General features: G+C 42.6%; 1 protein-coding gene across 1 annotated transcript in view; it reads left to right on the top strand.

Annotated features, from left to right (window-relative positions):
- Positions 1-24,630, top strand: part of MYSM1 (Myb like, SWIRM and MPN domains 1) — a 120,053-nt gene extending 95,423 nt beyond the window's left edge. Inside the window, exons 14-20 of the mRNA XM_078776325.1 lie at positions 2,820-2,870; positions 11,930-12,004; positions 12,218-12,406; positions 20,647-20,776; positions 20,892-20,997; positions 21,257-21,314; positions 21,708-24,630. Coding sequence (XP_078632451.1) covers positions 2,820-2,870; positions 11,930-12,004; positions 12,218-12,406; positions 20,647-20,776; positions 20,892-20,997; positions 21,257-21,314; positions 21,708-22,070 — 972 coding nt within the window. The 3' untranslated portion in view covers positions 22,071-24,630. The remainder of the gene's footprint in view (positions 1-2,819; positions 2,871-11,929; positions 12,005-12,217; positions 12,407-20,646; positions 20,777-20,891; positions 20,998-21,256; positions 21,315-21,707) is intronic.
- The last annotated feature ends 418 nt before the right edge of the window (positions 24,631-25,048 follow it).

The raw sequence follows: 25,048 nt of genomic DNA, 5'->3' as shown, positions 1-25,048 counted from the left end.
CTATTGTTGAAATGAAGATCAAATAGCTGTATGTTGAAATACATTGAAAAAGTCAAAACTTTACATGGGGTGTACTTACTTTTTCACCTGACTGTATAAAACACAAGGACACTGCTCGGACTTCCAGGAAAAAAGTTGGTATTTCAAAAAAGTGGATCTGGGGTGAAATTGGCAGGGGTAGAAAAGATCAAGGTTTTGGATGGGGGAAGAGAAGAGATGGTGGTGAACAGCTGTTTTAAAGACCTGGAGGGAGGTGTGGGATTGAAGAGAGTGAAGGAGTTTATTCCAGAGGTGGGAGAAAAGAGGAATGAAAGAGTGAAGTTGAGCAGAGAGTCTTGATTTTGGCAGTTTAACCAGAAGAGGGTTGCAGGCGGATCTTGTGCGACCTGTAGGAATATTTGGGGGACAGAGCCTACAGAGAGCTGGGGGAGCAAGGCCGGAGAGGAGTCGGTAGAAGACAGAAAGACCACCAACCTGCCTGTGGTGAGTAAGTGAGAGGCCCTTGGAGTTAGCTTCATCGCGGAAGATTCCAATGATTTTGAAAGCTTTGGTTTCTACAGTGTGAAGCCGAGCTCGGTGTGAGGCAGGAGCACCGGCCCAGAGGGGAGAACAGTATTCCATTGAGCTGTAGATGAAAGCCTTGTATGTGGTGAGGAGCTCAGGTGTGCCAAGGAAGGACTTCGCACGATGGAGGATGCCTTGTATGTGGTGAGGAGCTCAGGTGTGCCAAGGAAGGACTTCGCACGACGGAGGATGCCCAGTCGGCGACTGGCTTTGGAGGCCAGATTTGAAATGTGGTTTTCCCAGGAAAGATCATGGCAGATAGTGAGGCCCAAAAGCTTGAGTGACAGAACTTCTTGGAGAGGATTGTTCAGCAAGTGGATGGGAGGGTTGTCCAGTCAGTCTTTTCAGGGAGACATAGTAAGAGTGTGAGATTTGTCAGGATTGAAAGACATGTTCCACTTGTTTGACCAGTCTCACCAGTTTGACCAGTTTGACCAGACCAGAAGTTATTCACCAAGCATGTTTTTATCAACTCCATTATGGCCTGGAACACGGACAAACAGATGGCTTTACAACTGTTTGAGATTTTAAAAAAGCAAAAGAAAAGTTCCCGTACACATTGACCTACCTTCCCATAAACCTTCCACCATCTTGGCACAGTACCCACAGGCTGGTCAGGCAAGAGTGTGTGATCAATAGCAAAGCACACTGGAAGTAGCGACCTCAACCTGGGTCCTAGGGGCACATAATCAACTCAGCACATGGCCTGACCAAAGCCTGGAGAATAGGCATATTCATACCTCACACTCGACGCTCTCCAGAATACCGTTCAGTCACCAGGAGCATGCCACTCTGACGACTTTGACTCGCCTTTTTTTTTGTTATTTATTTTTAGAATACTCACTCATTTCCTGTCTTCTGCTTAGATGTGTTCTCTGACACTTAGGTGGAGGACCTTTCAGGATCACCCTCCCTTTCACACACCAGGCTATCCTAATGTACCTTTAAGGAGTGGCTGGAAGATTCCTTGTTGGTCTTTATATCATTCCCTTGCTTTGTTATCCTAATGTGGCAGCGGATGGGTTGAGGGAGCAAGGTATGAGGAAAAGAGGTAGACCTCTTCTGAGGTGGGAAGATTGTATGAGGAGGGATGTAAGTAATATGGGGGTAGTGGGAGAGTGGGGAGAGTTGACTGGGGATTTAGGGAAGTGGAAGAGTATTGTAAAAAATGTAGGGGCAGCAGCAGATTGGAACCATTAGACCTCACTCACTAAAGGTAAATGAGGAAGAAGAAGATGAAATTCAAGCTTTGAAAACGTAGAGTACACTCTATGATGCTGCACTCCCTCCTCAGTTCACACCCCAGCTTCTAAATAGGAAACTGTAAAAGACAAAATTGTGCATGGTAGGAAACTTTTTTGGTAATCAATGAAGCTGTAACACATTAACATAAAATCAGCTATACGTTATCATGCATGCATGTGATGCTCAATTCTCAATGCGCACAAAAATACTCCCGGAAATTGGACTAAGATCCACATTTCACCACGTAATTGCGAAATATGCTATTTTACGATGAGATTTGAAATTAAATCACTTTATGCGTTGATGGTATGCTAGATTTTCATGTCTGAAAGATCACCAGCTTTAATATTCCTGCATTTTGGTACAATTGATACAGGGTACCATTTGCATCTCACCCCATTTCTTCAAAATGCTTTTGATTATTAAAACCATACTGTATCAAGGTAATATTAAATTGGCATCCCAACCTAACCCTGATATTAATTGTGACTTTTTACCCTGTGCTCGCAAAGCAAAAAGCAGGGTTAGGTGATCGGTTGAGTGCGTACGTGCGTGTCAGCATTTTTAAAATTCATTTTCTTGGCAACTGTTGGTCCGATTGACACGAAATTTTACCATGGGAGCGCCTCATCTGTATAATTTTTATACCTTCATTATGACGTCATAATTGGACAAATACAACGCTTCGTCCGATCAGTTTTAAATTTATTGAGCGTGATCTACGCAACAATTACATTAGAAAATGTAAATTTATGATGTCATCGCTCACGTGGTCTAGCATCCATGTTGGATCAAAGAAAAAAAAACCTTCAAAAACAGAAGAGTTGACCCGCACCAAGTTCAATGCATGGGGTAAGTATTCTATGAATACTATCTAGTTTTTATATGTAAAACAATGTGATGTAATGTTCGACTGCATGTGGGGAAGTAATATACATGGATGAAGGGCTTCTAACCGAGTTTTATGCTTGATTTGTGAAATAACTGAGTTGTTATTGTGACATTTTCAGGCTCCATTCAGAGTTGTGGCTTACTCCAATGCCTTGCTCATCATTGATATGGTGAGATTTCATTTTATGGAAGGAATTTCTGCCACATGCAGTCATTGTTGCTCTTTCTGTATGTAAATATGACTTTCTTTTGAAAATCTTCTGTTCCTTTTTTTGAAAGAGAATTCAGGCTAGTATAATATATATCTATATATATATGTACTGTATATATATATATATATGTATATATATATATATATGTATATATATATATATATATATATATATATATATATATATATATATATTGTTACGGATCTCTACGTCGGCCTTTTTCCCCTTAAGAAGGGGGGATTAATCCCCTTGTCTATGACTGACCGACGTGAGTCCTGAAGTTGCCCAAGCTCCCTCCGGAGAGGCAGGTGCGCAACCCCGTTCGCGACTGCGGACAGATGTTAATTGCCGAGCGGATTAGCAACCGCGGCACGAACCATTAGCAGAGACTAAACCAGATCCTGTAACGTTGGCCAAAATCGCGCCACAGGTTTTCAATGGGGAAATCACAAAGACGACCGGACGAGCATGAAGAAGAAGAACAAAGGTAGGAAATACAAATATGATTTATTACTACCTATTATGTACACAATGAAAAGTAACCAAGGAGAAGGAAGGATAAGAAAATAAAGACAGAAAGGATGGAAGGACCAGAAGACAGTGCAATTCTAACTTACCTATACAAGCTTACCTAAACCCCAGGATAACATAGAAGACGGACAACAGTCAGACTTACTCGGGGAGGGAATGCAGGTAGGATTGGCTGGAGGAGATGGTTCAGGTATGGCATCCAGGTAGCTCGTTCGCCAGTCCCCAACTCGCACCGCGAAGCAGATGAACCAGACGGCGGGAGCTCTCCGCGCGTCATTTGGCGTGTGCGGAACTATCACAGGGCAACGGTAGGCCGGCTTTGGCGGTTACCCTCTTGGTTCAGCAGAGTACGTAACAAGCGAACAGTTCTGATAACCATGAACAATGCGCTCTTCAGTGGCTCAATGCGTTCTCTTAATAGCATTCGCTCGCGATGCGTGACCCCCTTTGAAACTCAAGTGAACTTGCCGAGTCCTCTCCCTTCTTATTTGATCGCCTCTCCTCACTCATCTCATGGTGGGGGCGTCGCGCTGCGGGTTATATCACACGCCCTACCAAGCCATACCCACTGAGTCCTGGTTGGGCGCGAGCGCTTCCTGGCTCCACCTCCTGGTGACGAGGGGCGGGCCACGCCCGTGATTTGGCGGCTCCTCCCCCCTTCTTCTCCTAGACAGAGCACATGGCCAATGGCGTCTTGCGGGATAGAAAACCACTCACACCGCTGGGATGAGAACCGAAAGGGGACCTATCTTTATTTGAGTTCGGTGCAATGCAGTGTCAATTAATGGAAGACACAGCCTTAAACTAATACACATAATAAGGAAATAACTATTTAGAAGGATGTATGATTTGCTACGTGCATGTATGTGGATTAACTAGGAGGACGACCTTTGACCTTTACACTACGGAGGGTGATATTTACAACAATTCTCAAATCCACAACAATATATATACTTGTATATATATTATATAAGCCTGAATATATTTACACACCACCGGTCAAAAGTTTTAGAACACCTCAATTTTTCCAGTTTTTATTGGAATTTACGCAGTTTAATGTCTCAATACAACAACAACAACAACAACATGCATTTTAAGGCCATTTTCCCTGCTAGAGCGGGGGTTAGCCTTGCGGTCCCCATGACAATCTTCTCCATTTTGCCCTATTTTCTGCATCTCTCCTTGTTAACCCCCTTGCCCGCATTTCTTCTTCCACCATCTTTAGCCAAGTCTTTCTCGGTCTTCCCCGTCCTCTACTTCCTTCTACATCAATTTCCATCACTCTTCTCAACCAGTCACTTTCATCCTTCCTCAACACATGACCAAACCATCACAGCCTGTTCCTCTTCACAGCATCAATCACAGGCAATATTCCCATCATCTTTCGCAATTCATCATTTGTCTTCCTCTCTCTCAACGATACTTCGCACATCCATCGAACCATTCGCATTTCCACCCTTTCCAGCCTTCGTTGCTGCTCTACGTTCATTACCCATGTCTCGCTCCCATAAATCATAACACTTCTCACACATGCAGCATACACCTTTCCCTTCAGCTTCAACGACACTCCCCTCCTCATCAGCACGCCACTCAGTTCCCGAAACTTCTTCCATGCACATCTCACTCGAGCAACCGTTGCCGAGTCTGATCCACCTTCTCCATTCAGCATGTCTCCGAGGTAGCAAAATGTTTTCACACCTTCCAGCTTCACGCCATCTCCAAGATCCAACTCAACATTTCCTCCATCTGCAGCTCCCTCTGTGCACACCTTACATTTGAATGTAGCTGCCACACTGGTAAATGACCCTCTCAGACCACTACATTTTTGATGAACCCACTCAGCGCACATTGTACATTGAATGGAGTTCACTCCGACACCCTTCCTGCACACAGCACACGGCCACTTCCCAGTTCTTTCCACCTCACCACATGCTTTACCACTTGCCATCACCTTCGTCTTTCCGATATTCACCTTCAGACCTTTTGTCTCCATAAATTCCTTCCACTTGTTCATCTTTTCCTGCAGTCCATCCATACTTTCCGCAATCAACACCAGATCATCTGCATACAACAACTCCCACGGTAAACCCTCCTTTACATTCTGAGCCAGCACCTCCATCACAGCTACAATTAGTAGTGGACTTAGTACCGACCCCTGATGCACTCCCACCTTCACCTCAAACTCACCACTGTTCCTGTCCTTCGTCCTTACAGCTGTGCGCGCTCTTTTGTACATTGCCATCACTACTCTGATCAACCATTCCTCCACTCCTAACTTCCTCAATGCCCATGTCAATACTTTGCGTGGAACCCTATCGAATGCTTTCTCCAGATCAACAAACCCAAAAAACAACTTCTTCCTCTTCTCCATGTACTTCTCCTGCAACTGCCTCACAATGAAAAGCGCATCTGTCGTTCCTCTTCCTGGCATAAATCCAAACTGCATTTCGTCGATCTTCACTTTCTTCCTTATCCTCCTCTCCAACATCCTTTCCAATACCTTCATTCCATGCTCCAATAACTTTATCGCTCAGTACGAGCCACACTCCAGAGGGTCACCTTTCCCATTGTATAGAGGGACGAGGGTACTCAGTTCCCAATCCACTGGAATGCGGCCTTCTTTCACCACCAGATTACAGATCTCTGTCATTCTCTTCACACCCCAACTTCCTGCTGCCTTCAACATATCTCCCACAACTCCCGTCGGCCCTCCCGCTTTTCCACTCTTCATTGCTTTTATCGCTTCCTCAACTTCCTTCTCAGTTATCTTCTTTGCCGGTCCTAAAACTGGGTTACTCTCTATGTTGCAATCCCATTCATTCTCTGTATTCAACAGCATTTCCATATATCTTTTCCATCTTCCTTTAATTCCATCTGGGTCGACAACGATTTGTCCCACTTCATCCTTCAAGCAACTCACCCCCATCACATCACACCTCTCTTTCGCTATGTGCTTTGCAATCCTGAATACTGCTTTCTGACCCTCTTCCGAATCCAAGCGTTCTCCCAACATTTTCCTACATGCCTCCTGCGCCTTTGCTACCTCTTTCTTTGCAGCCTTCCTGGCTGCCTTATAACTTTCATGCTCTGCTGTTTCTGCTCCCGTACCCTTCGCCTTCTGCCACTCCTTGTGAACGTCTTCCTCTTCTCGTCAATCCTCTTGCCAACTTCATCATCCCACCACCATGTTTCCGAGTGCCTCGGTGGTCCATTTGTCCATCCACATACCTCACCAACGGCTCCCAACAGACTAGCTTTCATTGACATCCAACCACTTTCAAGCTCAACCACATCATCCTCTACCCTACTCAGCCTCTCTTTTAATGCCTCCCTTACTGTCACCTCTTTCAACCTCCACACCTTCATTCTTGGTTGGTACTTCACCCGCCGAGCTCTCCTCGCACCTTTCACCCTTATGTCGCAGACAACCAAGTGGTGCTGTGAAACAGCCTCCTCCCCCGGGATCACCTTTGTGTCCCGGAGGTGCCCCCTATCTCGCCTACGCACCATCAGGTAGTCAACGGTTGTCGACCCACCTGACGTGCATGTAACAAGCTTATTAACCTCTTTCTGGAACTGAGTATTACAAATCAACAAATCAGCTCCATCAGCAAACTCCAAAATCCTTTCACCTTCTCCATTTCTCACACCATATCCGTAACCCCCATGAACTCCCTCAAAACCATCCATACTCCTTCCCACATGTCCATTCAGGTCTCCTCCCACCACAACAACTTCCTCATCTTTCACGTTTTCCATCAGCTTCTCTATCGCACACCAGAACTTGTCCTTCTCTTCATTGCTTCGACCAACCTGCGGAGCATATCCCGAGATGACGTTCACCAAGAGCTTTCCAATCATCATTTTCACCATCATCAACCTATCACTCACTCTAGTCACACTCACCACACTGTCTACAAACTCCTCAGAAAACAGGACACCAACACCATTCACGCCCTCCGGGCACCCTTGCCACACAAACTTGTATTTCTGTCTCTGCCTACCCTTCACCATTCTCACACCACTTCCCTTCCATCTCGTCTCTTGCACACAACATATGTCCACTCTTCTTCTGACCAATACTTCCACCACTTCTCCTGATCTCCCTGTCATTGTGCCTACATTCCATGTCCCAAACCTCAGAAACCGATCTCCACTTCAGGCTGCACCCTGCCAATATGTAGTTGTAATTGTCATGGTTCTCTTTTTGAGGCAATGTTTTTATGGCCGGATGCCCTTCCTGACGCCAACCCTCTTAGTCGTCTCTTACGACACGCGGGGATACGGTGTACCTATTCTGACCAGGGTACACACTGGGAAACGTTTAAAACATGGAAATTCTGGGCGGGGGGGGGGGGGGGGGGGAGGCGTCAGCATCACGGCTGCGGTTTAAACATATTCCAACAATATCCAAACAGAACCATGAAAACCATGAAAAACAATCTGGGAAAAGTCTCCAAGCGAGAACGTGGATTTGAGAAGGAAGGAGCAGAGGCGGAAGAGAAACGAGATACACGGGGCGGGGCACAAGCCGAGACGAGGAGGAGAGCGAACAAGCACGTGTCCGGGAGGAGAGAAAGAATCAATATAGAATTCTTTGTCTAGGGAGGTGAGGTGAGGGGGAGAAAATAAAATAAAAGAAACAAGCAATACAGCGAAGGAAATAACCCAAACCGACAAAACACCGACGGGGGGAGGGAAGCCCCAAGTTACCAGGCCGCGCACGAGGTACGACTCAGAAAACGATTAACTACACACAAGTTTGTACGAATTACAAACCAATACCAACCAGAAACACACAATAACACGTACACAGCAAAATAACCAGTGGAAATTTGACAAAGACAAGAATGGGAAAACACTTAAACTTTGATGCCGTGGAGAGCTTGAAGTACGCTTCACTCGCCCGAGGAACTGGAAACCGGAAACTGTCTCAATGTCTCAATGTACTCTGAAATTAAGCATGGAACAAATAAACAATTGTAAAAAGAAATCATAGAATCATTTTGTTTAACAAAATTTAATTTAAATTTTTGACTCAGCAAAGTAGCCACCTTTTGCAGATATAACCGCCGAACACACTCATGGCATTCTTTCTACAATGGAAATCGAATATTGTTCGGGAAGTTCTTCCCAACACTGTTGCAGAAGTTCCCACAAATGTGTTGCACTTGTAGGTTGCTTTGCTTTCACCCTTCTGTCCAGTTCATTCCAAACCAGCTCGATGGGGTTTAAGTCTGGAGACTGTGCTGGCCATTCCATGATTTGAAACCTACCGTCTTGTTATTTTCCTCGAAGGTAGTTTTGACATAGCATGGAGGTGTGTTCAGGGTCATTATCTTGCTGTAGGATGAACCCCTGACCAACTAGGCGTATACCAGAGGGTATTGCATGGTGCTGCAAAATTCTGTGGTGGCCCTTTTGGTTCAGGGTGCCAGTCACTCTGTGTAAGTCGCCGACTCTGGATCCAGCAAAAGAGCCCCAGACCATCACGCTTCCTCCTCCATGTTTGACAGTTGGTGTCACACACTGAGGAACCATCCTTTCGCCTACTCGACGGCATACAAAAATCCTGCGTGATGAACCAAAGATTTCAAATTTTGATTCATCGGTCCATAAGACCTTCTTCCAGTCTTCAGTAGTCCACTGGCGGTGATTCATGGCCCAGGCAAGCCTCTTTTTCTTATCTTGCCGTCTTAGCAATGGCTTTCTTACTGCCACTCGCCCTGTCAAACCTGCAGCTCGAAGTCTTCTCTTCACAGTTGAAACTGAGACTTGCTTACTTCGACCAGTATTGAGCTATGCTTGAAGCTGTTGTCCTGTGAGCCGCCTATCATGCAAGCTGTTGACTCTCAGAAACTTGTCTTCTGATTCTGTTGTGGCTTTGGGTCTGCCAGACCTCTTCCTGTCAGAGTTTCCTCCAGTTTCCAAAATACTACTTCCTGCAGTGCAATACAACAACAACAACAACAACTACTATTTCCTGCAGGGAAATATTGTCCAAATAATGCTTCAGAGGGTGTAATAACAGTCTGTTCCAATACTGCTTTTATACAGACAGGGGGTTTGTAATCAAGTAATCAGCAGGGGCTGGAACACCTGTAGGAATTGTTTGCATCAACTTTCAAGGCTTCATTTACTTACATTGCTGCAGAAAAGCTGTAAGTTGTTAACCCATTACTTGTACAGTCACGTGAAAAAGTAAGTACACCCCATGTAAAGTTTTGACTTTTTCAACATATTTCAACGTACAGATATTTGATCTTCATTTCAACAATATTGATAGATAAAGGTGATATAATATAACAAATATCATGAAACATTTACATTTTGTAGTCCATTGTAAAATTTAAATAAACATAAATGCAAATTTCGCATGTGGAAAAAGTAAGTACACCCTACATTTATCACTACTTCAAATACCTAAAATTAGAATCAGGTGCACCAGCTCAGGTGCAAATGATGAGAACATCGTTAGAGAGGATCTTGGAGGAACCTGTCCTATTTAAACCTCAGACATTTAGTTTGGTTTGCTCTTTGTTGTTGAAGTGTGCGGCGTCACCATGCCTAGATCAAAAGAGCTCTCTGAGGCCTTCAGAAAGAAGGTTATAGATGCCTACGAGTCTGGGAAGGGATTTAAAAAGATCTCCAAACAATTTGAAATCAATCATTCGACTGTCCGGAAGATCATCTACAAGTGGAGAAGATTCCAACCAACTGCCAACTTGTTCAGGCCAGGCCGCCCCAGCAAGTTCAGCCGGAGAGCAGACCACCAGATGCCGAAATAAGTCTCTAAGAACCCCAGAATGTCATCACGGGACCCACAGGTAGCTCTTGCCACTGTTGATGTCAAAGTGCACGAGTCTACCATTAGAAAGAGGCTGCACAAATTTGATCTACATGGGAGGTGTGCCAGGAGGAAACCTTTGCTGTCCAGAAAGAACATCAGGGCAAGACGAAAGTTTGCCAATGAACACCTCGGCAAAGACCAGCACTTCTGGAACAATGTGCTCTGGACAGATGAGTCAAAGGTAGAGCTATTTGGCCACAGTACCAGAAGACATGTTTGGCGAAAACCAAAGACAGCATTTGACCACAAGAACCTGATACCAACTGTAAAGCATGGTGGTGGAAATATTATGGTTTGGGGCAGCTTTGCTGCATCAGGGCCTGGGCAGCTCACCATCATAGAATCCACGATGAATTCTTCATTGTACCAGACGGTGCTTGAGGATAATGTGAGGCCATCTGTCGGAAAGTTGAAGCTCAACCGAAGGTGGACCTTGCAACATGACAATGACCCTAAACATACCAGTAAATCCACCAAGGAATGGCTGAAAAGAAAGAAATGGAGGGATCTGGAATGGCCAAGTCAAAGCCCGGATCTATATCCCATTGAGATGTTGTGGGGGGATTTGAAACGAGCTGTGCATGCAAGAAACCCCTCAAACATCGCACAGCTGAAAGAATTCTGCATGGAGGAGTGGGCAAAAATTTCTCCCAGTCGATGTCAGAGACTGGTAGACAGTTATAAGAAACGCCTACTTGAGGTTGTTTCTGCCAAAGGGGGCAATACCACCTATTAGAGCCATGGGTGTACATACTTTTTCTACATGCGAAATTTGCATTTATGTTTATTTAAATTATACAATGGACTACAAAATGTAAATGTTTCATGATATTTGTTATATTATATCACCTTTATCTATCAATATTGTTGAAATGAATATCAGAGATGTATGTTGAAATATGTTGAAAAAGTCAAGACTTTACATGGGGTCGACTTACTTTTTCACGTGACTATATATATATATATATATATATATATATAAAAGTTCATTTATAAGTTCATATATAAGTTCATATATATATATAAGTTCATTTGAATTTGAACCAACACCAGCAAGTCATGTGGAGACCTTATCAGTAGCTCATGGAATGATTTGAAATGTTTTTTTTACCGTGCGTATCCTGCGAGCAATGCTGTCCTGGGTGAAATATTATCATCATTATTGTCAAGCTATCACAAATGGGACATTGTTTACTTGTGGATATGCAGAGGATAGATCGGATTTAATTGGACTTTTTTAGTAACCTCAGATTTATGGAGCCGCTTGAACATAAAATGCGTGTTGAGCAAGGACGTCAGTGTACTTTTACATGAATTACTGTAGCATTGGTAGACAATGGACAGATCAACAAGTCATATGGGATTTTAACCTGGGATCCCAGCATCATGAGCTACTTGCTCAAATGGGAATGCCAAAACACTTTCATTGAAGTAAACACCAAATTACAGCAAGACCGACTGTTTTAATAGACATAGGTTGCCAATATACAATGTTTTAAACTTATTCACTTTTCTTGTTTGCATGATTTTTCTCTCTTTTCATAAATATCTTCAGTTTGTAACTAACATTTCACAACTGGAGGTCAGTATTTGATTAACCCCTTTCCTGCCTCCCATGTTCTCACCTTGAGCATAGCATGCTCATGCATCTCACACAGAAGTCATTGGCTTGCTTGGTGGGAACTCTCTCTCTGTGGAAGGAATTTTGGAGGTGAGCAATGTCTAAACCAAGCAGCAACTTAAAAGTTTGTCTCTATTCCAGGCAATTAGCTTTATATTTAGCTTAGATGCTTAACAAGTGTGTGTGTGTGTGTGTGTGTGTGTGTGTGTGTGTGTGTGTGTGTGTGTGTGTGTGTGTGTGTGTGTGTGTGTGTGTGTTTGTTTGTTTTTGTGGGGTTTTTTTGGGGTGTGGGGGGGTTTTTAGGTATGTGCTGCAGTACCCTGTGCAGGCGTCAGTACAGACCTGCAGTGTGAAGTGGATCCCGTATCACTAACCCATGCGGCTGAGCAGCTGGGAGCTTGTGGCCTGGTCCCTGTTGGATGGTACCACTCGCACCCCGCCTTTCCTCCCAGCCCTTCGCTTCGAGACATTGACACACAGAGCAAGTACCAGGTAGAGAAGGAACATAGTTGAGTCTTATGTACCATATAAAACGCAGTGTGTGTTTGTACATTTGTACAGATGTCTGTCCCCTTCCCAAGGACGATTTGAGTATTGTTTTGAAGGCCAATCTTTTAACACGACTGTCTGTTCACTGTGGTCGAAAGACTCCAAGGACCCAAAAGACTCAAAAAAAAGAGTAATTATGTCTCTTCTATTGGAATTGTAAATGGTGATTTGCAAACTGAGCCTCAAGGGCGGTGTTATTTATTATTATTCATACCATGGCCACTTCTGGCGGTGGCAACAAAAAGCACATGCTTGCAATCTATCTGTAAGCTCTAATCTTGGGGGGGGGGGGGGGGGGGGGGGTGCGCTACTCCGCACCAGATGTGGAATTCCCAATACACTGGTACTCATTTCACCAACCTCGGAAGGATGAGAGGCTGAGTCAACCCCACCTGGTGTTAATTCAACGGCCAGCCGGGATTCAAACTCAGGACCCTAGGAGCCCAAGCCAGCCACCTTAACTGTTATGCCAACACCAGGTATCAAGGGCGGTGTAAAGAAGTGTTTTTTTAATAAAAAATAAATACAAGACACAGGGAGGTGAAATTCGTTGCACGTGATGTGCAACACGCGCAGAGTAAAAAGAGTGTTCATTCACGTCCATAGGATGTCTAATAAGTGAAGTATATATGAGCACACCTGACGCTAGGCCAAGCCTTCAGACTTTGGCATGCTCAAGAGGCTGTACCGTCGAAACGAAACGTCCCAGAAGATAAAGAAAATAGTCACATTAGTACACGTCATTTTGTTTCTTAAATGTGTCCCCAACCATTTCTTGAACATACATGGCCCGATTTTGTTCAAACTCGTCACAAGCACAGTACCTTATGGTGTACTCATGCAACTCACTTTAATTTGCAGTATGATCAAAGATGGCTAACTTATAGACTGACGGCCATTTTAGTTGTAAAAAAAATCCGGTATTGAACAGGTCCTCAACCATTTCTGGGACATGCAGTTACCGATCTTGTTCAAACTTGGCACATAGAAAATGAATGGTGCCTTACATATGTATGTTATTTTATTCAAAATCAGGTCCAATATGGCAGACTGGTGGCCATTTTGTTACTTAAAGGTGGCCCCAACCATTTCTCAGACATGCATGGACCGATTTTGTTCAAACTTGACACAGAAAATACGAGAGTATACATAATATGCAGAAGATTTTGTTTTGTAATTCGACCAAAGATGGCCAACTGGCGGCCTTATCTCTGTACAGCAAAATTGCTAAAACCACGGGTCTATGATGTCTTATGTCTTTTTCTCCTTGTTTAATCTTGTTCTGATGTAGGGCGGGCATGATGGGCCAAATGGCTTCCCTCTGCTCTCAATGTTTCATGTTGTTATTCCTTGTTGACTTTCTCTCCAAGTTTCATGGATTTGCTTGTATAAATGTTCAGTTACACATGTATACAATTTATAATTTACAGGACTTGTAATTTGTAAATAAAACAATTGGAAAATAATGCAATTAAAAAATAGATTGTGATTTATACATGAACTAGCAGGAGTACCTGGTTTGGGGGGGGGGGGGGGGTGGAGGGGAAGGCAGGAGAGGGAGGGGTGAGGAAGGGAGTGGAGGAAGGGGGGAGGGGATGGGGAGGTGAATGGAACATATACATCTTTTGGTGGTGGGGGGAGGGGGGTGGCTTTGACAGGCCCCTCCGTTTTGGGGGAGGGGTGGAAGGGAAGGAGGAAAGCGTTACCGGTGCAAAGAGTGCTTTAACCTCAGTGTTGCCCAGGTAAAAAAAAGTAAATTGTAATACCCTTTGCTACCATCACCAGGTGGTGCTACACGGTACACATTTACATAGAGAATTTACGCCCCTCTCCCAGTCCCCCACACCCCTGCATGAGGCCGTGGCCACATAGCCTATGTTACCCCCCAGACAAAGTTGTATTTGTATTTTTACCCCGAGTAAAGTATAAAAAGGTTTATAGCTGGAGTACCCGGCGTTGCTCAAGCGAAAAAGAAACATTAACATATTTGAAATGAGGACAAATATCATGGAAAAGCAATAACATCCAAATCCAAATCCATCACAAATGTCAAATCATCATTTCACCTTTTTGTTGAATATATGCTGCTGAATGTGCCGTTTATCACGTTTCTGAGTTAACTATGATGACGTTCAGGAAGAAGAAGAAGCCTTACCACTTCGACTGCTTCCGGAATTGCTATATTATTTGAGTTCAAATGTCTGTTGATTGTTTTGTATTTATTTATGTGAATGTGTACTTGTATATAACTGTCATTAATCAAAAAGGTGTTGGGCTAGCGGCTAGGGTGCCAGCTTAGGATCCAAGGATCCGAGGTTCGAATCCCGGTCGTTCGCTGAATTAACGCCAGGGGGGTTGACTCAGCCTGTCATCCTTCCGAGGTCGGCTAATTGAGTACCAGTTCACTGGTAATTCCCTACTTGTCCGTAAAAAGGCGACAAAAAGGGTTGGCGGAAGGAAGGGCATCCGGCCGTAAAACATTGCTTCAAAAAGGGGACCAAAAAACAACAACCACGGTCCCCGAAAAAGGCCAACTCCTGCTTTGCGGGGGAAAATGGCCTCTAAAGGTGTTTTTTTTTTTTTTAATCAAAAAGGGTTTGGCACTCCAGATCGGTTTTGGTTTTTTGTTTGTTTTTTTTTGTTTTTTTTGAATCCAAAAAAACGAAGTTTTTTTTTTCAAAAAAAATTGTTTGGCCTGAAACACTCGCAGGCACTCACTGATGAACCTCTGAACGTTTGACGAAGATCTGTTCAGCCATCTCTGAGGAAAATGGCGACACACACACACATAAACCAACGGCTCTCTTATATAGTAGAAGATCATGGTTGGGAACTATTCTGTTTTCTACGTTCGGCCAAATTAAGTTATGTGCATGAAAGTTATTTTCCATCGTCAGTACACTTTTGGAGCTAATTGCAGATCAGTGAACCTTTGTTAAATGTGAAACTGATCTTTGTCCATTTGGAGATTAGTGGGATGATAAATGCTTACGTGAACATTGTATCTCTCTTTATCAAAGGTTGCATCATGTACTTTAGCCCATTTTACTTCTCAACTGCTCCCCTTTTGCTTCCTGGGTAAAGCATCAATGCTTAATCATCCTCCCCTCCGCCTCCCCAAATCCCACTCCCTCCACCATCCCCCCTGTGGAAATCCAAATGTCAAATCTCTTCCAAATCTAATATTCACTGCAAACACTGCACCCCTCCCTCCCCCTCACCCCAGACTAATCTCTTGCTATAACTCAAGCTCCTTGGCAAAGATTCTTAAAGTTGTGTATGAGACAAGATCATACTGATTTCAGTAATCTTTGTGTTTTTTGTTTTTGTATACAATGTCGAGGCTCGTGTAAGAGCTAACACATTAAACACAAAAACAAAAACGGACACATAAAACATAATAAAGGGAGCGAGAGACAAGAGGGGGAGAGAGAGGGAAGCACATAAGCACAACAGTAGAGAACAGGGACAACGGGAGATCTGTGGGGGGGAGGGGGGGGTAGTACACGGTATAAAACAAATGAACACTACTAGGAATTTCAGGAATGAAGTCAGAGATTGAAAGAGGTGGATTTGGGGTGTTTTAACGGGGGTAGAAAAGATCAAGGGTTTGGATGGGGAACATTAGATATGGTGGTGAACAGCTGTTTTAAATAACTGGAGGGAGGAGAAGGATTGAAGAGAGTGAGGGAGTTTGTTCCCGAGGAGGGAGAAAAGAGGAATGAAAGAGTGAAGGTGAGCAGAGAGTCTTGATTTTGGCAGTTTAACCATAAAAGGGTTGCCGGTAGATCTTGTGATTCCTGAAGGACTATTTGGGGGACAGAGCACAGAGAGAGCTGGGGGAGCAAGGCCGGAGAGGAGTCGGTAGAAGGCTCATGAAAGCTCATGTGTAGGCTCATAAATGAGCAAGACATGTGCAAGCAGTCTGGATCACTCAGCTTTCTTTGATATCGTCGAGGAACCTTTTATCACATGCCCACAATAACCACACTTCGGTAATCTGCTTGCTTCTCTGTGCACTTAAGACGAGTGACAAGACAAGAGCTAGCAAACATGGTTTGGCACCCTGCAGGATCTGGAGCATGTTCATGCCAATCGGGCAATAATAGAGCTTTGGATGCTAGCTGTCCATCCCATCCATTCAATAACAACTTTTTCAATGTGATCCATTGCCTCCAGCTTCCAACCCATTCAAATGAGAATGGAAATCCTGAGGCTGTTCTCAATTCCTCATACAATGTACGTACACACTCCATCTTGGTGTTTAGATCAGAGTGCATTCTTATGAAAACAATCGACGCATGGAGACAGCTGGTGAGACCCGTCTCAACATTCTCGGTGAAGAAATGATGATATCTCAGATAATTTATCTGGTTCCCGACTTGGCTTACAATATTGTTTCTCTGGATCGATCTTTAGTGAAATGTGCACCTTTGGAGATCTGTTGTAGGAAAGACACGTCTCCCTTGTTTGCCAGGCCAGCCAGTTTGTGAAGGCTAAGGCCAATTTTCCTCCGGCCGACCCCACACGAAAAGGTGGATTAATAATGGCCGCTAAAAGAAGATGTCTCCCTTGTTTGTTTCATGGTTAGAGAGCTATCTCCTGCTAATCTACAACTACTTTCAGCATGTACGTCCTTTATTCACCACCACCACCACCCGTATATTAAAATATAATTACAAAACGTTTTTTTCTTGTATATGACAGTGAATGTAGGATTGCACTGAGTATAGCAATAAAATAATAAAATTCCCTTTTTAAGGCCATTTTCCCTGCTAGAGCGGGGATTAGCCTTGCGGGCCCCATGACAATCATGGTTCCCTATTTGAGGCAATGTTTTTATGGCCGGATGCCTTTCTTGACGCCAAACCGTAGTCACCTCTTATGACATGCAGGGATACGGTGTACCTATTCTAAACCAGGGTACACACCGGGATCATTCATCCCAGCAAGCTGGTACTCATAGGGCTGCAGATTATTGTCAAAAAGTGCCTTAAAAATGGTGGAACTGGCAACCAGATTCCTACCAGCTACTTTTGGTATTTTTTATAAAGTAGGGGCCTTGACAAGTTCACAAACCAAAAATACCCAGAATACCTCTGGGGGGGACATAATTAAATGACGTCATCAAAATGGCTGCCAAAATTGTAAAGTTTGGCATTGTGTACAGGTGCTGACGTGGTACCTAACCGTTTATATAGTAGTTTTACTGTCAAGAGAAAAAACATCAGCCTTTTCCTGGGATGAACACTGTTTCATTTGTGGAGAACCAGAGAATAAAAAGAAAGGAATAAAACTTACAGCAGCGAATATGAAGCCAGCAGAAGTTCGTGAGAATGTGCTTTCAACAATGGTTCCGATTACAAAAATGATTCCCAAATACTTCACCGTGCAGTTAGTATTATTCACAGACATAGAAAAATTACAACCAACAACTGAATACCCGAATACCCAAGAAATTGATCTTAATGCATCAGCTGCGTTTAATTTAAATATTATTTAAATATTTAAATTAAATTATTAAATTAATTTAAATGCATTTAAATGCATTGCATGCATGCATGCGCAATGCATGCATTTAAATTAATTTATTATTTAAATATTATTTAAATATTTAAATTAAATTATTAAATTAATTTAAATGCATTTAAATGCATTGCATGCATGCATGCGCAATACAACAACAACAACAACATGCATTTTAAGGCCATGTTCCCTGCTAGAGCGGGGGTTAGCCTTGCGGTCCCCATGACAATCTTCTCCATTTTGCCCTATTTTCTGCATCTCTCCTTGTTAACCCCCTTGCCCGCATTTCTTCTTCCACCATCTTTAGCCAAGTCTTTCTCGGTCTTCCCCGTCCTCTACTTCCTTCTACATTAACTTCCATCACTCTTCTCAACCAGTCACTTTCATCCTTCCTCAATACATGACCAAACCATCTCAACCTGTTCCTCTTCACAGCATCAATCACAGGCAATATTCCCATCATCTTTCGCAATTCATCATTTGTCTTCCTCTCTCTCAACGATACTCCGCACATCCATCGAACCATTCGCATTTCCACCCTTTCCAGCCTTCGTTGCTGCTCTACGTTCATTACCCATGTCTCGCTCCCATAAATCATAACACTTCTCACACATGCAGCATACACCTTTCCCTTCAGCTTCAGCGACACTCTCCTCCTCATCAGCACGCCACTCAGTTCCCGAAACTTCTTCCATGCACATCTCACTCGAGCAACCGTTGCCGAGTCTGATCCACCTTCTCCATTCAGCATGTCTCCGAGGTAGCAAAATGTTTTCACACCTTCCAGCTTCATGCCGTCTCCAAGATCCAACTCAACATTTCCTCCATCTGCAGCTCCCTCTGTGCACACCTTACATTTGAATGTAGCTGCCACACTGGTTAATGACCCTCTCAGACCACTACATTTTTGATGAACCCGCTCAGCACACATTGTACATTGAATGGAGTTCACTCCGACACCCTTCCTGCACACAGCACACGGCCACTTCCCAGTTCTTTCCACCTCACCACATGCTTTACCACTTGCCATCACCTTTGTCTTTCCGATATTCACCTTCAGACCTTTTGTCTCCATACATTCCTTCCACTTGTTCATCTTTTCCTTCAGTCCATCCATACTTTCCGCAATCAACACCAGATCATCTGCATACAACAACTCCCACGGTAAACCCTCCTTTACGGTCTGAGCCAGCACCTCCATCACAGCTACAAATAGTAGTGGACTTAGTACCGACCCCTGATGCACTCCCACCTTCACCTCAAACTCACCACTGTTCCCGTCCTTCGTCCTTACAGCTGTGCGTGCTCTTTTGTACATTGCCATCACTACTCTGATCAACCATTCCTCCACTCCTAACTTCCTCAATGCCCGTGTCGCCATCTTGATTAGCACGACTCGACCGACTCGCTTCGTGGATCTCGTTTGTTTTGAACACACACTCACACAAACATACACACATACACACACATACATACACACACACATACACACACACACACACACACACACACATATTATATACACACAAACATACACATACACACACACACACACACATACACATCAACTCGAGAGGAAACCAAGTACAAATATCGTGCCGGCTTTTCAACACTGCAACGTCAACAACGACAATATTTTCCCCGACCCACGTGCACACCTAATGTATATTCCTGACACTCCGCTTCCGTGCCCACCACATTCTCAAAGAGCAAACATCCACACATCATAAAGCACAATGGATCAAGAAGGAGGCAGTGAAATTCTGTCACATAAACACTTCATCACAATCAATACCAACGATTGATGCTGACAACTCCCACCCTTCGTCTCACAAACCCATCTCCAAATGACTCCACCACACAAATGCATGCAATGCATGCATTTAAATTAATTTATTATTTAAATATTTAAATTAAATTATTAAATTAATTTAAATACATTTAAATGCATTGCATGCATGCATGTGCAATGCATGCATTTAAATTAATTTATTATTTAAATATTATTTTAAATATTATTAAATATAATTAATAATATTATTAAATATTAATATTATTAAATATAATATTTAAATCAGATGCTTGTATCATTTTATTACAGATCAGGACACAGGGACCCTCAATGTAAAAATAAAATACAAAAACTTAATAAAAATGGAGGCCATCTTGATGACGTCACTTGAACATGTTCCCCCAAGGGGATTCTGGGTATTTTTGGTGTGTGAAGTAGTCAGGGCCCATACTTTATAAAAATATCAAAATTAGCTGGTAGGAAGCTAGTTGCCACTTCACCCTCATTTTCATGCTCAATCTGCAGCCCTATCAATTTGCCGACCTCGGAAGGATGACAGGCTGAGTCAACCCCCTGGTGTTAATTCAACGATCGACCGGGATTAAAACTCACGATCTTAGGATCCCAAGCCGGCACCCTAACCGCTAAGCCAACACCAGGCTACCGAGTATGATCAATGACGAGCAATATCAATGACTGAGTATGGCAATAATTTGGAGAAAAATAATAACTTCACTAAGTTTACATTGTGCAGGGAAATATTAAAGCAATTGCATCACTATAGTATAAGCTTTCATGCCCAAGGTAAACCCAGCTAAAACTTTCCCTTCTTCTTCTTCTTCCTGCACCAACTCATCTGCCACAGAACTATTTTTCTCGTGGAGGAGCACACTTTGTCGGGATGATAATAAGCCCTTTTAATCGAGGCAAATCCGCTCACTCTCAGTTCTCATGTGTGACCATCAGCGAGGAGCACAGCCCATGCGGCGAGTTCCGTAAGTACTGCATGTTGGTTCTGCAGGCATTTAAAAGATTTGGAAAATCACAGATGACTCCTTGTCCTCATGAATTATTTACCTTCTCCTGTTCCTTAACCCCGCTCATCCACAGGCCTTCCATATTCCCTGCAGCTTGAAATAAAGTTAACCGCCAGTTCCATGGATGGCCTGCTGAGCACAGCACAAATCATTGCCTCAAAATATGAGCCTCTGCAGAGGTAAACATGAGGGCTTTGCAGGATTGTTTAACATGGGATTGTGTTTAGAGTTTGCAAGATTGTTTACAAGCTGTCACGTAAATTCACCTTGTTGAAGCAGACTTTGGATTTGGTGTAGTATACATTAAAATGAGTATTTTCTTTTCATCTACTGGTTGGTTCTTGAAAAGGTTGGTGAGCCAAAACATGCTGTTATTGACTGTATGCCCACTGATGGTTTTCAAAGGCTAACGAGTTTCTGGATGTGTCCGTGTCCTAGTGGAACACGCATGCTGCAGCCCTGCGTCACTTTCCCCAGCTTGACACACCTACAAAAGGTACTTTCAGGCCTGTTATTTTGGACAAAAAAACCAGCAATACACCCATGCAAAAACGTCACAACATTCATTAACCCATTTGCTTGCAGAAGTCTTCTTTTTTTTTGTGTCTTCCCATATTTTCAAGGTTCTGCTAAAGGTGTTTGTTCCTTTTAAAATTTGCAGTGTGGAGCTTATTCCTCACCTGATTTGGTGTGAACATCAACCTTTTTGCTGCTAATCACTTTTCCACCATTGTAATTTTCTATAATTATATTGTCCTCTCTCTAATGCAAAAATGTGCAACTTTAGAAGAATTGAACTGTTCTGTTAAAAAAATGTTAGACTTGTCGCACATAATTTCCAAAGCCCATAATTATGTCGCAATGAAAGTACTGTTCTGTTCCATTGCAGATGTTACTGTCGATGAAAATGACATTACTGAGTTGCACACTGCCCCCAGTTACCACTGCAAGTATGTTGAGCAAGGGCATTATGGGAGAGCAATGTGACCCTATCAAGGTAACAAGAAACACAGAAGCAATGAATGGAAGAGTCGGTGGAATGGATGCTACAGAAGGCTGTGTTCCGTTGCGAAATGAACAAAATACAGTTTTTCTCGGTCGTTCCGAGGACGAGCAGCATTCTGGAAGCGTGAGCAACTGTGAGAAGGCCCAAATGGATGAAACCACGACCGATGTTGATGCGTTGCTGTGCGAAGTCGAGAAGATTTTCACATTGGTTTACACAGCTGCAACGAGCAGGAAAGCCAGCTGAAGCTGGCTGTGAAGGTCAAGACCAGGGGTTTGTTTGCTCACATTTTTCTTGTATTCTTCATTCGTCACCATATCCACAACTGGACAAATTTCCCAAGGACAGATGCAAGGACCACAAGCTGTGCCCAGTTTGCAGTCTGCTTTCGTTTTATCTTTGTGTACCACATTTGTTTTTAAATCCATTCCTTCCCTTTCACAATTTTGTTTTGAAAGACCTTGTCACCATCTTTTAATTATTATTACTAATGAAGAATCCCATCCATACCGATGGGTTAAATCCCCTAAAATTACGAATTGGTTAATTTTCCCAGAATTGCAGACGAGCTAATTTTCCCAGAATTAGACAGGATGGCTTTACTTGTAATATTTTGGAACAATTTAACTTCAGTTAAACAATGTTTAAGCTTTATCAAACATATTTTCCAAAGCTCCTAATTTGAAACAATTGGGGTCCTCACCCACACCTCACACTGAACCCCTGGGAGTATAAATGTTTTTTAACCACCTAAAAGCATCCCAAGTACAACCACCAGTTCTCGGCTTATTCCTTCCTGTAGTTCAGAAGCGCATCAAAATCAAACGATCAGAAACTACTCTAATTATGTATCGTATGAGGATTATTATTATGCAGCTTCCAGTGAGGTTCCCACTGGAATCCTATTCTTGTAAGGATTATTATCATTTTCACACATTTTGTGGAGACGATTCCAAGAAAACCGTTTTAGCTAGCTCTACAAAACTTTAACTCATTATAGATACCCATGTAACTTGGTGCATCATGAAATTTGTTTTTGCAGTTTCGACTTGTATTGGCTGCCAGTGCCTATGATGTCATAAACTTCAACATATTCTTCTCCAGAGCCGCTGAATGAATCGATGCGAAATTTTTAAAATATGATCACCGAAGCCATGGGTATAAAAGTTAGCGAAAAAAAACGTCATCGGTCACCTGGTTTGGTGGCCATATTGGATTTAAAAATAAAACGTTAAAAATCTACTTCTCCTAAACCGCTTATCCGATCAATACGAAACTTGAAAGCCATGTTCACATTCCGATGGGGGAAAATATTTGCAAACTATGATATTATCAGTCATGCTGTTTGTCTGCCATCTTGAATTTAAGGAAGAAATTAAATAACCTTTTCTGGAATACCTCTTAACGAATCAATGCAAAATGTCAAACATATGATCAACTACTGATGTGGGAAAAATGTTTGTAAACTTGGAAGTCATCAGTCACGTGATATGGAGGCCATTTTTGATTTAAGGAAACCCTTTAAACATCTTTCTCCAAAACTGCTGAATGGATCAATATGAAATTTCATATTATGATCAACTCTCCATTAGGAAAAATGTTTCTGAACTATGACATCAGTCATGTGGTATGTCAGCCATCTTGGATTTAAGGAAAATAAATTGAAAAACCATATCCTCAAAACTGCTTAAACGATCCAAACCAAAATTTACAGATATGATAGACTACCGATGAGGAACATTTATTGAAATGATGATGTCATCAGTCACGTGGTATGGAGGCTGTTTTGCGTGGAAGCTTATCATCACTGCTCGCAGTTCTAATTATTATTATTTGTTTTTTTTAGGTCCCTTCAGCAAAGCTATAGCACAGGATGTTCATCATCCCTCATTTGTTCTGTAGAATACAGTGTTGTTTGCGGAGTACTTTGTACATATTGTAATAATTTGTTGAAAGATTAACTGTTTTGAAATATTGCTTGTCATTGATCATACAAATTTTGTTTTCTGCTTCTTGAGGGAGAAAACAGGGAAGAGGGTGGGATTATGACAAGGAAAGGTTTTAATGAAATAATTAGGTAGTTTATAAAAGAGGGCATTGTTTCATGGTCGAATATCATTAATACAGAACCTTTTTATCATTGTGTTAAGCTGTTATGTGCATGTGCTGTCATATACATACATATGGTGTTTGCAGATATTTTGGTCACTGCAGTAGACAATTGCTGAAAATCTTTATCGTTTTTATCGCCGCTCGTCACAAAAGATTATCGTTCGGATGGAATTGACCTTCAGCTTTGTGCAGTAATCATCTCGGTGCTAAATTTCATTGAAATTCACAGCTGGAAATGGGTACACAATGCACTAATGAACCCAATGAGGTGCTTTCACTGCCAGGAATGGGGAGGTCATGTCGGCTGCCTTTTGGCAAAAATGTCTGATTAGGAAACTAATCGTCACAGGTAGAAGGAAAGCATTTGACCTCTGCAACTGTTGCAGATAAGTGAAGGATTAAAAATAGTATTCTAAATGAATAAAATGTATCACCTTTGCTGAAAAAAGTGCAACTGCCATGTAATTGGGTTTTTTATTGTGCAAGTTGATAAACAAGTGCTGGCCCAGATCGCTAAATTTCCCTTCCCAAAGGTCAATGCGCATCTGTACTACATGTACGCAATTGTTTGTATTGTGTGATATTTGTCCGTTTAATTGCACTCCCTAATAGTGTGGTGAGATGCAACACAGATATGCATTTTCCGAACGCCGCCATTCCATGTTCACATTAAATGAATGCTTTTCGAAAGATGCTTTTTCGTTTTGTCTTTTGAAAATTGTAGAAGGTGCAGTTTTGTTTGTGTGGCAAAAGACACCAACAGCTGCTTATTCAGTAGAAACTTGCACATTACCACAAACCTGCCAAGACTTTAGGGGAAAATGTAAAACAGAAATAACAAGAACGACACTCAGTAGAGCGCATACCTCTGCCAAGCTGAACAGTTTACATTTTGTATCCCACTGATAGGCCGGATCTTCACCAAAATCGAATCAGTTCGTCCTTGTCACACACCCAAGCTGTCCACCAAGTTTTGTCTGAATCCGTCAAAAATGTTTTTAGATATCTTGCTTACAGACAGACAAATAGGGGTGAAAACATAACCTCCTTCAGTGGCAGAGGTAAATATTAAAGGGTCATATGCATCTTAAGTATGCAACTAGTAATAGGCA

The sequence above is a fragment of the Myxine glutinosa genome, chromosome 1 (assembly GCF_964187855.1).
Source record: "Myxine glutinosa chromosome 1, kmMyxGlut1.1, whole genome shotgun sequence".
NCBI lineage: Eukaryota > Metazoa > Chordata > Myxini > Myxiniformes > Myxinidae > Myxine > Myxine glutinosa.
The sequence above is the reverse complement of the archived record's forward strand: the minus strand, read 5'-3'. Positions and strand labels throughout refer to the sequence as shown.